The following is a 16,848-nucleotide window of genomic DNA, read 5'->3' as shown; positions in this document are numbered from 1 at the left end:
GCAGTATGCAAATATTTCAAATTAGGGGTTGGCAACCTTTTCAGGCCTGTGGGCACTTCTGAATTTTTGAGTGAGTGCTGTGGGTGCCACGCACCTCCAGGGTCACTTCTCTCTCACCTCCCCTGTCAGTCATTACTTACTGAATAAATGTTGTGGCTATAGATTTTTTTTAAAAAAAAAAAAATTTAAGCAATGCAACTGTTGTTGGGTTTTTTTTAAAGGAATGCAGACTTTTGTCCTGCACTGGATCCTTTATGTATTAAGATCAAAAATAAAGTAAGGGCTTGCTCATACACTGCTTCAGCTTATTTTGATGTCGAAAGGGCAAACAAATTATACAGAATGCGGCAGCTAGAGTGGTGACTGGGAGCGGCCGCCGAGACCACATAACACCAGTCTTGAAAGACCTACATTGGCTCCCAGTACGTTTCTGAGCACAATTCCAAGTGTTGGTGCTGACCTTTAAAGCCCTAAACGGCCTCAGTCCAGTATATCTGAAGGAGCGTCTCCACCTCCATCATTCTACCCGGACACTGAGGTCCAGCTCCGAGGGCCTTCTGGCGGTTCCCTCACTGTGAGAGGCCAAGTTACAGGGAACCAGGCAGAGGGCCTTCTCGGTAGTGGCGCCCGCCCTGTGGAACGCCCTCCCATCAGATGTCAAAGCGATAAACAACTACCTGACATTCAGAAGACATCTGAAGGCAGCCCTGTTCAGGGAAGTTTTTAATATGTGACATTTTAGTGTATTTTTCATCTTTGTTGGAAGCCGCCCAGAGTGGCTGGGGAAACCCAGTCAGATGGGCGGGGTACAAATAATAAATTATTATTATTATTATTATTATTATTATTATTATTATTCAGTCATTTCAGCATATTCTCAAATGGTTAGCACATCCTTCCAAACTTTTCAAAGTCCCATTGAGTGAGTACATGTCAATACATTATTTTGAAGTGTGTTAGAAACATTCTGCAGACTACTAAGACCCTGTGAAGTTAACTAGCAGGCCATGATTATAAGATAATGATAACAATAATAATAATATAATAATAATAATTTATTATTTATACCCCGCCCATCTGGCTGGGCTTCCCCAGCCACTCTGGGCGGCTTCCAAAAGAATATTAAAACACATCAAAGATGTTCTCATTGCAGTGAAAAAAGATGGTGTATTTTGGCTTTAAGGCAGGCACCCCCAACTTTCGACCCTCCAGATGTTTTGGACTACAATTCCCATCATCCCTGACCTCTAGTCCTGTTACCTAGGGATCATGGGAGTTGTAGGCCAAAACATCTAGAGGGCCTCAGGTTGGGGGTGCCTGCTTTAAGGTTTTCCTCCGTGTCCACACAACACCCCAGGTGACCCAAAACCAAACCTAGACTCCATGAGTTAAATGGATTGGATTTCTTAAATTTTGCTTTCAATGACCATTGTTAAAGAAGAATCTTGTGTGGCTGGAAAGTGAACAGCGGCCTAAAACAGCCTTCCCCAACTTAGTCCACTTCAAATGTTTTGGAGGACAACTTCCACCAGCCCTTTGCAAGCCCATCCAGCCATCACCATAAAGAGCAGCTTCCCCTAACCTGGTGCCCTCCAGATATTTTGAGTAACAAACTCCCATCAGCCCCAACCAGTATGGCTGTGCTGGCTGGGGCTAATGAGAGTTGCTGTCCAAAGCATCTGAAAGGCACCAGATTGAGGAACCTGCTCTTAAGCAACCTGCTAGCTCCGACATTCAGTTCCTCAGTTTTGAGTTCCTCAGGATCTATTTTCTGTGAAAGGCTTGCAGTGAAACAGCAACATGCAGGGAGGGCTGCTGCTGTCCTTGGTGCTGAACTGTGTCCTTCCTTTCCTTCTCTGTTCTCACCCGGTCACCCCACTTTCCCCCTTGACCCATCCCAGGTTTCGTCAGTTTTGACAATCCAACTAGTGCTCAGGCAGCCATTCAGGCCATGAACGGCTTCCAGATCGGCATGAAGAGGCTAAAGGTCCAACTAAAGCGGCCAAAAGATGCTAACAGACCCTACTGACCCGTGTTCACCTTGGCCCTGAAAGCAGGTAAGACATTGGCAGGCAAGACTGTCCCAGCTACACTACCAGCAGGAAAAGGGGTTAGCCTTCCTCAAGCTTTTGCCACAAGGCTGGTGTTAAACCTGGAGGAAAATGGAGTGAAAAACCGCAAATGGTGTGTCTAGTTCAAAACAGCAAATACAGTGCATTTTGGCCCAGCCCATGTCCATTGCATGAGAATAAGCTAAAAGGTAATAAATGATGCATAGCCTTCACATAGGGGATGGACTTACCCAAATAAACTTTCAATGGTTTATTATTCTAATAATGTACAGTGTCAATGATCCTTATTGTTTGTCTTTAGGCATAGAGAATGACCCCAATCCAAATAGAATGAATTTATTTTATTTATTTATTGACCTAATGTATCAGCCAATCTTCGTTACACAGTAATCCCATGGAGGTTTCCAGCATATCTTAAAACCATAATACAAACAAACCAAACCATAGGATACCAATAAGATAAAAACTAATATAAAACCACAGTAAATGAACAGATATGAGACAGATATGTTCAGGTCCCACTCTCCAGACACAATGCGTTCTCGGGAAATTGTTTGTTAAGTGAGTGTTTGCATAACAAGCTGGTGATTTCCATGATTTCCTATGGGAACATTTCTAATCTGTGATTTGTCCATGCTCCCTCCCTGATCTCTGCCTGAAACTGTTGCAGCCAATCAGCAGAAGACAAACAAAGGAAAAACGTATTTGTTCAATCCCTCCAGCTCCCTGATTTGTCCAATCTTTCTCCCTCCCTCCCTGGTTTTCTGCCCCAAATGGCCACCAGCCAGCAGAACACAAACAACTAAGGAAGTGGGCAAACTTTGACTGTTCGGCTATCTGAACCAGTTGTTCATGTAGCAAGGTTCGGGCATAATTTTTTCTATTCAGATAACAGAGATTTTGGATAATGAGTGTTCCGATAGTGGGACCCTTGTGTATCACATTGTTTAAGTTGTTGAGTGTCATAGTTGATCCACAAATAATCTGCACCCAAAGTGGTTCATACATAGAAGATAGTCTAAAAACAATGGTACAATATCAGTACATAAAAATAAAACATATAATATCACTACACTGAAAAAAAATAACAACAAACAGTTCATTTAACATGCATCAAAATTTAAATGAGCATAAAATTACCAATAGGTCAAGTCATCCAATAACTTCACATCCAAAAGCTTTCATAGTTATGTACAAAGAGACAAGAATAGAATATCTGTGGCCAAAACCTAAATCTGTAAATAGGAAGGAAGATAATCTAACATGTCTTCAGACCAATGAAAGGGTAAAATCTAAAGCATGATTATGTGGTTCTATTGAAGTCAATATACCCAAGTTGCTGTGTTCAAAATCATGGCAAGAGGACCAAACAGAAAACATGTGTTTATTTATTGAAGCCATTATTACCCTGCCTTTTGACCTGAAACAGACCCTTGGGGTGACTTAAAGGCTAAAATCCAACAACATGCCACCCTTAAAAGTCCACCTCAAATGCTAATTAAATCAAATGTTTTGATCTGATTGGGGTAGTCTGAAGTCATCACGAATTTGTTTATCACCTCCTGGCTCAGTACATAGTTTGAGGGGGTTTCCAGGGCGAGGCGAGTTGCATTCACAAGCCCCTCGCCACTGCAAAAAAGAGAAAAGAAACACTCAATTTATCATGGCAGTGTGTAAATGAGCTGCAGAGTTAAACTGAACCAAAAGATCCACACGATGCATTTAAAGCATGCCTAATGCACATTGAAGGGACGCAGGTGGCGCTGTGGGTTAAACCACAGAGCCTAGGACTTGCCGATCAGAAGGTTGGTGGTTCAAATCCCTGTGGTGGGGTGAGCTCCCGTTGCTCAGTCCCTGCTCCTGCCAACCTAGCAGTTCGAAAGCACATCAAAGTGCAAGTAGATAAATAGGTACCACTCCGGCAGAAAGGTAAACGCCATTTCCGTGCGCTGCTCTGGTTTGCCAGAAGCAGGTTTGTCATGCTGGCCACATGACCCGGAAGCTGTACACCGGTTCCCTCGGTCAATAAAGCGAGATGAGCGCCGCAAACCCAGAGTCGGCCACGACTGGATCTAATGGTCAGGGGTCCCTTTACCTTTAATGCACACTGAAATCACATGAATCCTGGGAACAGAGTGAATGTAGCTCTGTGTGAGAAAACTACAGTTCCCAGGATTCTTTGGGGAAAATCATGAGCTTTCAATGTGCTCTTACTTTCTGAGAGTAAGAGCAGTTCAACAGTGGAACGGACTGCTGTGAGAGATTGTGGACTCTCCTCCCTTGGAGGTTTTAAAGCAGAGACTGGATGGCCACCTGTCGTGGATGGTTTAGTTGAAATTCCTGCCTTGCAGGGGGTTGGTCTAGATGATCCTTGGGGTCCCTTCCAACTTTACAGTTCTATGGATTATGGTTGGGTGTGCTTTAAATGCATGATGCAAATCTCCCCAGTTTTTGTGTGAGTCATGGCTTAGGCTGTATGATTATTATGGCTACAATCTTATACCTAGGTAAAGGTAAAGGGACCCCTGACCATTACGTCCAGTCGTGGCTGACTCTGAGGTTGTGGTGCTCATCTCGTTTAATTGGCTGAGGTAGCCGGTGTACAGTTTCCGGGTCATGTGGCCAGCATGACTAAGCCACTTCTGGCAAACCAGAGCAGCGCACGGAAACACCATTTACCTTCCTGCCAGAGCGGTACCTATTTATCTACTTGCACTTTGACATGCTTTTGAACTGCTAGGTTGGCAGGAGCAGGGACCGAGCAACGGGAGCTCACCCCGTCGCGGGGATTTGAACCGCCGACCTTCTGATCAGCAAGTCCTAGGCTCAGTGGTTTAACCCACAGCGCCACCCACGTCCCAGTCTTATACCTACTTATCTGGAAATTCTGTGCAATCAACTTCTCCGTAGACGTGTATAGAATTGCAGTGTAAGTTGCACACCCACTGCAAGCAGTTTGCAAGAGTGAAATCCCACAGAGGGCTGCAGGATGCAATAGCATGAGAACAGATCTGTTGGAACCAACCAGAGGCCCATCTGCTATTACAGCAGGGGTGAGGAAGCTGTGCCCCCCACCACACGTTGTTGGACTCCCAACTCCCACCAGCCCCTCCTAACAGTCAGGAATGCTTGGAGTTGTAGTTCAACACCTAGAGAGTCATGGATTACCCAACCCTGGCCTATGGGATGCCCAGAATAGGACATGAAAGCAGTAGCACCCTGTGCTCATCTTCCCCAGCAATTCATTGGCCTACTGAAGGAAGCTATTTTCAGGCTCACCAAACATTTAAAACACTTTTCCCCCACTTTGGCAGTCATCGCTCCCCTGCAAAGCATCTTGGGAACTGTAGTTTGTGAAGGGGGCTGGCCTCAGAGACCTAGACTTCCCAGCGCCCTGCACAAACTACAGTTCTCATGATTCCCCATGACTGCTAAAGTACTTTCTCGGTGCTTTAGATATACCGTGTGAATATGGCTTCAGAGGACTCCTGCTCCATTTTGCAGCTATCAGAAGAAGCAATGACCATTAATACTGAGAACTCGCATCAAACCGATTCATCTTTTCTTTTATATTTTTTGTTTCCTCCAACCCATCCACTACTTTGTCTCTAACCAGACCAGGCCAATCATAGCTCCAAGGATGACCCCACAGTTGCCTAGCAACCCTCTAGCTGTTATGGGAGACCCAAACAAAAACTCTCCCTCCCAAATTATCTGAAACTGTAAGTGACTTAACTAATGTTGTCATCGTCCTTCTCGATGACGCCATGTGGCCGGTTGTAATCTTGTTGCATGAACTTGACGTTGATCTTTCTACATCTCTGCTTTATTTTTATTAGTTCTTCTTCCCACCCCTTCCTCCTCTCTTTTTGGCGGTTGTGCAGTGCCATATTGATGCCCATGGTGGATAGTTTTTGGAGTGCTGATTGGTCAGTCTTTTACTAGTTGTGGATTTTTTGAGCCCATAAACTCTACTTTGTCCTTCTTTGTACCTCCTTTTCTCTCTGTTGTGATGTGACAATTGATGTGTGTGCCCTCTATATTTACTGTGTGATGATGATGGCTGAGTAACTCAGTCCTGCACAAGAAACACCAAGTTGTGCTAGCTCTCCCCACCCCCCCACCCTCCGGGCATCCCAGCATAATTTAGAGTCTCTATATTACCCCAATGCTTGTGGAAATTCAAGCATTCCACAGTCTCAAGAGCATGAAGACTTCACTGCTAAGGATTGACAACAAATGCTCCTTGATTGTTGGAAAACACATGTTTTGTATGCAAAACATCTCAAGTTCAGTCTCTTCAGTCACATCTTCAGCAGGGTTGGGAGAAACCTGTCTGAACCCTTGAAGAGTCGCTTCCAGTGAGTGTAGGCCATCTTTCTTCAATCCTGCGTCCTCCAGATGTCTCAGCCTACAATCCGCATCATCCATGACCATCAGCCATGCTGGCTGCTTCTGATGGAAGTTGTAGTCCAAAACAGCTGGAAGGCACTAGGTCAGGGAAGGTTAGTGTGGAAAATACTAAGTTAGATGGACCAGTGGCCTGACCTGTTGTATGGTAGCTTCTCACATTCCTGATTGGAGATAATGAACCCAGATCGTCTACTCCAGGATAAAAGATATGTAAAGCAAACAAAGACCCTGTTCTGTTTCGTTTTCTTTTTGCTAAGAAAAGGTCCTAGTCCTGATTGCAGGCATGGAGTGTGGTACCTTAGCAGAGGAGCAGGAGAGTGTTACTGGTGTAGCATTTCACGAGAGAGGACCCTTCATTCAGCAGCAGAGCATATAATTTTAATGCAAAAGATCCTCAGTTCAGTCCTTCGAAATTCAATTGAAAGGACCAGGTAGCAGGGGTGGGAAATATTCTGTTCTGCTCAAGATCCCTGGAAAACCACTGCCAATCACAGTAGAAAATATACTGGACTACATAGACAAATCTTCTGACCTGGTCTAAATCCTATTAAAGCACACATTGGAAGCACATGACTTCTCCCAAAGGATCTTGGGAACTGTGTGTTACAATTGCTGGAAATTCATAGCTGTGTGAGGGGGGAAACCACAGTTCCCAGAAATCTTTGGGGGAAGGCATGTGCTTTAAATGTATGGCGTGGATCTGCATATATGCTCCTAATAGGGCAGAAATGCATCAAGAATGGAACCTGCTCAAGATGGTCACCAGTTCCATCCCATAGGGAGCTCTTGGCTCCTCCCTCTCTTCCTCAGGTCATGCCCCTCCCTCTTGGCCCCACCCCTTTAAACTAAGACAAATCTCAACCAATATGACATCCCTGGCCTCCTGCAGTTGCTATGCTAGCTTCTAGCAGCAGTTATGTGAATTTTGGCAACAATACATTGACCATCTTGCTCCATGAAACTTGTTCTGTATATGGAGCTGTTGGGATAAATTGCATTTTTATTTTTAATTTACACAGGCCCTGCTCTTTTAACAGCAGTGGAAAGGGGGGAGCTTGTTCAACATGAGCTTCGCGTCTGGGATGGGGGGTGGAGGGGAAAGAAGAAGTGGTTGGAAATCAAGAACCCTCACTATGCGGCATAAGTGTATTACATACAGAAAACAAGATAACTGGTGCGGCAAAGTGGTATTTCGCAGTGTTTAAGGTTGCTAAGTATGTTTATTTCGCAAGCCACATTGGCCCATCTATCTCAGTACTGTCTACACCAGGGGTAGTCAACCTTTTCATACCTACTGCCCACGGATGCATCTTTCTTAATGGTAAAATATTCTTACCGCCCACCGGTGCTCAAAGGGGGAAGGATTCTGCTTGTGCTGTAGAACCCCCTAACGCCTACCTAGAATCCTGAAACGCCCACTAGTGGGCAGTAGGGACCAGGTTGACAACCCCTGGTCTACACTGACTGGAAGCAGCTCTTCAGGGCTGTTGGGAGTGGGACGCCCACAACAAATGGAAGGCCAGACCTAACCTAGAACATTTCAGAATTCAACCTTTTCTGGTACGGAATTGGGGTGTCATTTGATATATATATATTTACACACTGGATAGAGATGGCCCCGACAAGAGCTTCCTTTCTCTCCTAATGCCATCACTCGCTACTGGGGTTGCTAGCTCCTTTCACTGCCTGCCTCTTCTTAACATCCCTTCTCTCTCTTGCAGATGGGATGCCATGCGGCGTACGAAGAGTATTCCCCTTGTCCCACGTGCAGTATCCAGACTTGTAACTCTCTTTCTTTGCAACATATCACGGAGGAGGAGGAGGAGGAGGTGGAAGAGGAGGCAGGATGCTCGTGAAAAAGAGGAGAGCCAGTTTGGTTGTACCTTTTTTATTTTTATTTTATTTTCCAAATCGGTTGGGGTTTCGGGGGAGGGATTTCTTTTTCTTTTTCCTTTTGCCGCTTTAAGGCGAGAGAAAGCAAAGAAGGTGGTTGTGACGATATTGGACAAAAGGGAAAGAGGCATCGCTATTTGCCGACTCTAAACTCCATGACGGGAAGGAGCCGCTGGAGAAGACGTGTGTTTTTTTAAGACCCCTCACTAGGAGAGGGGTAGGATTTTGCAACAGGAAAAGGTCGCAGGCACAGAGCCTGCTGGTGGGACCAGTCTCTCTCTAAAGCACTTGACCGATGCTCAAGATTTCAGAAGAGGGAGGCCAAACAGATCTAAACCAAAGCCGGTGGGTTTGGACCAGGCCTGTATGTTACACCTGGGAAACGCTTTTTGTTTTTAAAAAAAGGGGGAAAGAAAAAAAGGGGAACTTTTTTTTTCCGCATCCGTTTGGGAAAAGAAAAATCAGTTGCTAAGAGGATGTTGAACTTAACAGAAGATATATATATAAATAGGTCTATATATCTATATCCCGTGGATTGGGGGTGGGGGTTTCTGTCCCACTTTGTCACCAGTCCAAGGAGATTGGATTAACTTCTTTCAAAGTCATATCATTCCTTAGAGTTTAGGGACCAAAGGACTATTGCTTTTTTAATATATATATAAATTAATTAATTTAAAAAACAAAACAAAAAAAAGAAACTCAAAGAGGTTTAAAAAAACTAAAAAAAAAAAAAAAAAAGCTTCATGTCAAAGCTGCAAGTTGTTTCCAAGAGAAGCCAGCTCAAGCAAGCAAGCAAGCAAGCAGATGTCGCCTTGTGAGCAGTGTGGCCAGTGCTGGTGGCCTTGTGACCGCATTGAACACTATGGGGTTCGGGTGAGTAGTGAAGCTGGCAGGAGGGGCCACTTTGGCCAGGGTGGGGGGGTCTTGGCAGCAGCTCTCTCCTCCTCCTCTCTCCAGATAGGCACTTGGATTTCAGAAAATTGGGGGGAGGGGGGGTTGTAATCACAGTCCCTGATCTGCTTCTCCCATGCATTGAAAGCTAATGTAAACCAGAGCAAGAAGAGACACAAGACCATATTTTTGTGCATGAGAAGCTGCCTTGCGCCAAGGCAGATCATCGGTGCGACTAATTCAGTATTGCCTACACCAGGGGTGGACTCCAGCTGCCGTCAGCCCCAGCCAACATGATCAGTGGCTAGGGATAATGGGAGTTGGAGTCCAGCAGCATCTGGAATGCCACCGGTTTCCCACCCATGCTTAGATGGCTGTGTAGATGAGCTGCAACATCTCTCCACACTTGGATGATGCTTTTTATTAGGACCACCCAAAGTATCACAAAATGTTGGGCCAGCTCTTAGTAGGCTGAACATCTAGCAAAGCAGAGGAACGGAGAAAGTTTGGCTTATGGTAGCTTGAAAGTCTTCATTTGGTGTTAAAATAGAGGTGCATTAGGAAGTTGCAGGCATAACTGGATGAGGCTTGGCGAAGGTGTTATGCAGGTTTCACAGTGCGCCCAGGACTGATAGGACAAAGAAATGGCCAAGGCTGGGTCATGGGCAAGTCTGGAGGATGACAGCAGCCAGGAACTGGGGGTGGTGTTCAATACTAGTCCCGTTCAGAGTAGATCCACCAAAGTTAATAGACATGACTAATTTAGGTTCCTTGATTCCAATGGGCCTACTCTTAGTAAGAGTTTGAGCCAGATTGAAAGAGCTATCCAGATCAGAGGGCAAACCAGAGGCAGGACCAAAGAATAAGGCTGGAAATGCAAAAATCCACCAGAGGTTGGGTACAGCTTGTTGCCCCACAGTGACAGGAAGTCCTCTTAAACTCCTTCCTGCCCAGGAGGAGCCAATGACCAGCCTAATGGGTGGAGTCGGCCCACAGCCTGGAAAGTTCTTTGCTGAGAGGCTGCAATTATGCATGTCACCACATGGGACAGCAGTCAGCAATTGCTGGCAGAAACACAGTGGCGCAGGAGCTCATGCACGCACACACAATAAAAAAAAAGAACATAATATAGGATGTAACCCTAACATTAGGTTCCTTCTTAGAGTGCAAAAGTAAAAGAGGAATATAGCTGGAGGCTGATTTCAGGTGGAATGCTAGGTGTTTAAAAATGTCAAAAGAAGTCAAAGTGGGTTACATTACCTGGTGGTTAGAGGGAATGTGTAACCCTTGAAAAGTAAAGTGCCATCTCCAGGTGGTAAAAAATCATATTCCTTCAGTTTTAGGGTCCCACTTCTGAATGGTTAAATTTGGTTATCCAAGTCACACATAAAGCAAGAAGAAGTCCATAAGAAAAATAATCTGAACTCCACAGTCAGGCAGCAATACCATTCTTAGCCCTTACATATTTCCTGGTCTCAGTAATCCTTAGTTGCACCCTGCAGCCTGCATAGCACCTAGTCAAGCCTAATGGACTTGGTGCCTGCAACCTCCTCCTACATTCAATCTTAAGACTGTAAAAAAATGCAGAGTGACCACAACATGCTAGATTCCCCCCAGCTCCTCTCCCCACTTTGCTCAACATCCAGCCTGACAAAGAGCTTTAGAAAAGTCAAAAGCTTACTCACTCTTTTGTGGCATTTTGGCCTGACCCAGTAGAGGCATTTCCCTGCTGTGGGTTTTTCTAATGCACCAACATGGCTTCCTTTTCTTAATGTGTATCCTGGAGAATTCCCTCCCTGTCTGGGATAAGACCCAGAACTCTTTCAGTCAGAGAGCTCCAAGGATGGAGACAGTGGAGTCCTTCAAAACTCCCCAGGAGATATCATCCAAAGCATTGAAGTAGAAGCTTTCATGGAGGAAGAGCCCCATCAGACAGTGGGGCCGGCATGCCTTGCTTCAAGGGATGTAGCTCTGCTCCCCTTATCTGACTCAGATATCTGACTCCACTACCTGCAGCTCCAGAGGGGCTGTCATGGGAGCATAGGAAACTGCCTTATATTGAGTCAGACCCATTGATTCAACTAGCTCAGTATTGTCTGAGCCGACTGACAATGGCTCTCTGGGGCTTCAAACAGGGGACATTCCCAGGACATCCCTGGGGGGTGCCAGGGGTTGAAGCTGGGATCATCTGCATGCAAAGCAGGTGCTCTGCCATTGAGGTACCACGCCCTTCACCCTGCCATGTCCAGAAGCCAGGGGAGGCGCTCCAATCTCGCCTGAGTGCACACCTGTATATTAGAATACTTTAACTACCAAGCAGGCTGGCTCCAGGGAAGCCACGCCACACAATGAAGCTTCAGCCAGCTCCAGACCAACGATGAAGCAATGTTCCTTGTTCTTGCAAGAACTATTCTGCTCCACAGGGAGCTCTCTGTGGTCCTGAAGCTCAACCATCTACTACTGAACCCCTCCTTGAGTTCTAGCCTTGAACCAGCTCACTCTGTGAGCAGCTGCTGTTTGCAGATCACATGGGATGGGCAGGTGGGTGGATTCTTCCCTTTCTAGGAAATTTCTCTGTGTGTGTCTCTCATTGCCCTGGTGTAACCTTAGCCAAATTCTCTATTGCTTTCAAGAATCTGCTGGGGAAGAGGAGGAGGTCAGGGGGAGGGGGTCAGGTTTAAGGAAGTGCCAAATAGAGTGAGCGAAATGTCACGGTACATGAAGGACCTGGGGTTTGTCTCATTGTCCTTCGTGGTTCACATTCCCTAATGCGGTCGCTTGGCCACTGGACGACTTCTTTTTCTTTCTTCTCTTCTTTGTTTTTATTTTTTTATTCTTTCTTTCTTTTTCTTAAGAGAAAAATGTGCTTCATTGTTACATTTCCTAGTGGTTTAGAACAGAATGCTTTTTGTAGAGCGGTTAGCGTTTAACATAGGAAAGCCCTCCATTTGAAACAAATGAAACCTAAAAAGAAAAAGGAAAAAAAAGACAATCGACTTTAGTGACCTTGTGAAAGTGACTTTTTTATATAAAAAAAGAAAAGAAAAAGGCAAAACAAAACATACATACATACATATATATATATATATATATGTATGTATGTATGTATGAGAGAATGACACAGAGACCTAAATTTGGGGTGGGGGAAGTGAGTTGTGAGCACTGGGACTCAAGCTGTGTTTCAAATGCTGCCTGCTGGTATGAAATGGGAGGGTGGTGGGTGGTATATTGGGGCAGAGTCCAACTACATCTGCTGTGGGGAAAGCAATTGCAGAAAGCAAGGATATTTGGGTGGAAGAACAGGCAGATGTGTTCTGGGGCAACTGGTCCAAGCAGCCCCATGAACTGTTTCCCATCTGGTCAGAACCAGAACGAAGTTGATCATGTTCTCACAAGTCTCCTTTGGAACCCTGGCAGGGAGGTGTACATGAAGCTGTGGGTTGCAGCAGGATCTCAGCCGTAGTTAGCTCTTGGGACATTGGGGTGAGGAACCTGTGGCTAGTGGCTCGACTCCAACTCCCATCATTCCTGTCCATTGACCATGCTTCAAGGGACTGATTGGAGTTGGATTCCCATGTCATTTGGAGGGCCACAGGTTCCACATTCCTGATCTAGATCAAGGTTCTAACCCACCTGAGAGAAGCACATCCCTGTGCTTGAATACAGAGGAATTTCTTGGCCTATTTGGTTGCCTTCAACTAACAAGCCAGCTGGCTAGACCAAGAACCAGGTCTCTTTATTCAGGAGCTCTGGTTTACTTTTCCGATCCTACAGAGGTAACCTTTTCTCTTCCTTGTTCCCCTGACTTGGGAATTACCCTCTGTGAGAGAACATTAATTCGGGATTTGCTTTAATCATGCAGCCACCTCTGTCGTTTGCCCTTGCATGAGATGGAGAGGGCCCAGTCTACACTACAGGTTTTAAAGTGATGTCAACTGCCAGGTCTCCCTCCCAGGGAAGTGCAGCTGGGCAAAGGATGCTGAGATTCCTGGTAGAAAGTTGGGGCGGATGGTGCTTATGCATGTCGTAAGCAGATACGGCTGGAGATTACATCAACGAAAGGTCCCAGACACTTTGCACTTCTTATCCTTACCTTGGAGCAAGCATGAGGCAGGTCCTCTTTTGTCAGCACCTTGAAAGGGCTATGGAAGCACTGGTCTGTACCACGGCCGGGGAACCTGTGCGCCAGCAGATGCTTTGCTGGGCTCCCAATGCTCCTCAGCCCCGGTGAGCATGGCCAGTGGTCAGGGCTGGTGGGTAGTGGCATTCTGAGAATCTCTGTGTTAATGATACCGAGCTAGCAAGACCAATAGTGTGGCTTGATTAAAGGTGGCTCCCTGTACACTCCTAAAAGCCAGCGAACTGCAGGCCCATTGCTTATGATGCCATAAATCAGACAAAATCATGGGCCTACCCATGCTACTCATGACCTAAAGCATCCCAGGGCTACTCTGGGAAGGCACCAGCCCTGGAGATTAAGGCTGCCAGATTACAGCCCTGCATATTACTTTAAATGGGGAACAAGGTACAAAATACAGCCATTTTGCCTCAAGCACCATTCCTCCACCAGTCGGTTTTACTTGGCAACAGGTAGTGGGGAAGGTTGAGCAAAGAGACTGCTGGACCGTGGTGCATTTTGTGACCCCCTCCGTCTGGGGCTGATGAGAATTGGGAGTCCAGCAACATCTGGAGGGCCACAGGCCCCCATCCTTGATTTTTAGATGGATGGTCTCATGGAGAAAGAGAAAGAGAGACCCTCTTTAGACATTTCCACATATGGAAAGCCAGCTCTGCTGGGACTGAGGCCCCTGATGGCACTGCTGCTGAAGCAATGTCACAAGAGGCACCAGGGTTGCACAGTTTGTGGCAGAGCTTGTAAGGGGGAGGCCAGCCTGAGCTAGGAAGCAAAGAGGGGGGGTGAGACACCTTGATGGGATGCTACCATGTGGGAGAGATGAGATCTCACCGTTCCTGCACCCGAACAAATGCTGGCGCTGCCCGTTTGCAAGTGATCCAGGTTCATGGTTACATTCCCTGCAGCTAAGGGCTAGGGGAAGCCTCTTAAGCACCACTGTGCCTTTCATTCCCTGCATTAGCTAGCCATCCCTGTGCCAACAGGTCTGTGACAGTTACAGCCACAGGGAAGGATTCCTATGTTTGAAGCAGCTGACGGTGTCCTCCTCAACCCAAGCAAAGCAAGCCAGCCCTACCAGCAACACAACTTCTGTGTCTTAATACCGGTGTTGAATTGTGAAAGTGCCAAGACATGGAGCAGATGACAGGAGGGGGCAGCAACAGCATTAGGGGTGGGGCAGCATTTGCAGTGGGGGCATTTGTTTGCACTGGAGAGAGAGGCACCAGGGACTCTCAACTTCTCCATCTTCCCTTCTCTGGCAGTTTTTGAGCACAAAGCAGGGGAACCCTTGGCCAGGGACATTGCTAGGTGCTAAAAAGGGCAGAGGCCCATGACACGAATAATTTGCATAACATTTGCCTATGCAGTAGTTTAGCGATTTCATTCTGAACACATTGAGGTGGCAGGTGGTCTCACTGGCCCTTTGCCACATGCCCAACAGCCCTCTAAGCATAGATCAATAAAAGGGAGGCCACCCCTAACCAGACCCTTGCTGTTAGCAGGGAATGCTGCTCACACAATACTTTTGTAAATGCCCAACATCAAAACCCAGTCTAGCCCTTTGGGTTGCATCCTGGGCAGTTTCAAACCAAACCAGGCTTATAGCCATGAGCAGATGTTAATGTCCAGGGATCCCAGTTCAGAAGGGAGCTCAACCCAGACCTTTCTTGGAATGGCTATTATTATTATTATTATTATTATTATTATTATACCACAAGAAATGTAGATTTCTATTTGGAAACTCAACGAATTTCCATTGAATTGCCAGAATGTTAAATTGATCTGGCATACAGTAAAGTATTGAGCTTTTTAAAATAGTGCTCTGGTGTTAAGCTGCAGGTCATATTATCTAAGCATACATTGAAATGGAATAATTTGTAAATGAACCGCACACCTTCCTCTCGGCCTGGGTGTGGTGGCAGTAGCCTTTTCAAGCCCTGGCGGTGCAGATAAAAATCCATTCTCCCCACCCCCTTCCCAAATGATAATGTATGTTGCAGGGTTGGCTCCATGCTTGACAGAAGGCATGGCTTTAATGCCCTCTTGTGGGCTCCCTCGTCTGCCAATGGGTCTTAGAGAGCTTTGTTTGTGCTGGCCAGGGGTTAGGGGGGTGGCACTAAGCAGCTTGATCTAATCTAATCACCATTTTAATTTCCCGACAATTCTCAAAAAGAGCGTTCACCCTGCCAATGTTTTGGAACTACAACTCCCATCATCCTCAGCCACCAAAGCAGAGGCTGGTGGCAGTTGTAGTCCAAGACATTCACAGAGTATGTACCAGATTGGTGAAGGCTGCCCCAGAGCAGAGCACTCTGCTGAGATTTAAATGGAGGCTAGTCCCAGCTGTTGGGTGCCACTTACAGTGCGGGGCCAGAAAATAAGAATTAACAGGAGGTGCAGAGTAGACAACAGTGCTGGGCCCTACCTGGGAGCTGGCAGCTGCCCAAGGACACCTGTTGGCGCTGCTGGTCCTGCCTTTATGGTTTCAGAGAATTCCTTGCTAAGCTTTCCTTAGCATTTGCAGTGGCCCAAGAAGACCCTCGGCCTGCATGGCTTGCCTTGATTCAGGGAGGACAATGGGCTGCAGCAATCCCTTTGCAACATCAGGAGACCAAGCGACTTTGCACGATACTCAAGCTACGCTCAGTAGTTCTGTCTTGGCCTGCATCACACACACACCCAGCCATAGCTCCGTGGACCCACCCAACCCAACCATGCTTTTCACAGTGGTGGGGTTTCTCTGCACATGTGCTCAGGGCAGATCTAGAAAGAGCAGGCTGCATTGCCCACTCAGCAGTAATTCAGTTGGGTGGGAGGCTACATCTGTAAGAAGGACGAGGGTGCCTTTGAGCATGTGCAAAGTACACTGCTCTTGACAGCTCTTACTACTGTGACAGTATGCAGCTGTGCAAGTGGCAATTGGTGTGTGTTTGTGTGTGTGTGTGTGTGTGTGAGAGAGAGAGAGAGAGAGAGAGAGAGAGAATGAGAGGGGGGGAGGGAGAGAGAGAGACTGACTGACTTCTTTCTATCATTCCCTCACTTTTGCCCATGGGCATTTGGGATTGCAGAGGAGGTGGGAGAGCTCCCTGCAGGGTGAACACTCCACAAAATCAATTGCTGTCTGGGCATGTACAAAGCACAGCAGCACCAAACTGGAGGAGACCATTCAACAGATGGTGGCAGCTGCTGATTCCCTCTGCCTTTGCATGGGCTGCAGCTGGTTTTCTTGAACTGTCTGTAAAGGGACCCTTTTCCCAATCCTCTCCAAGCCCTTGCCAAAATACTGGCAGATCTGTACAGTAGTTGGCTGGATTCCCATAAGTGAATCAAGCTTGCAGACCATGCATTTGCCTCCTGGTCCAGGAGATGTTCCATTGGACTTCTGCAAAATGCCTCCCTAGCCTGGAACGACAGGTGCCATCTCTGGCCCAGAACACCACTCCC

The 16,848-nt window shown here is 46.5% G+C and overlaps 1 protein-coding gene across 11 annotated transcripts in view; it reads left to right on the top strand.

Moving 5' to 3' along the window:
* Positions 1 to 9,076, top strand: part of CELF6 (CUGBP Elav-like family member 6) — a 173,194-nt gene extending 164,118 nt beyond the window's left edge. For 10 of the 11 annotated variants that reach the window (XM_083413109.1, XM_083413111.1, XM_083413112.1 and 7 more), the window contains 2 exons: positions 1,902 to 2,057; positions 8,207 to 9,076. In XM_083413109.1, the coding sequence (XP_083269235.1) occupies positions 1,902 to 2,029 (128 nt within the window). In that variant the 3' untranslated portion in view covers positions 2,030 to 2,057; positions 8,207 to 9,076. Of the gene's footprint in view, positions 1 to 1,901; positions 2,058 to 5,688; positions 5,795 to 8,206 lie in introns of all 11 variants that reach the window. The other variant, XR_014504825.1, reaches the window with a different exon arrangement.
* The last annotated feature ends 7,772 nt before the right edge of the window (positions 9,077 to 16,848 follow it).

Source organism: Podarcis tiliguerta (assembly GCF_965153285.1).
Source record: "Podarcis tiliguerta genome assembly, chromosome: 14".
Lineage (NCBI taxonomy): Eukaryota > Metazoa > Chordata > Lepidosauria > Squamata > Lacertidae > Podarcis > Podarcis tiliguerta.
Note: the sequence above shows the minus strand (reverse complement) of the source record. Positions and strands in the feature narration are given on the sequence as shown.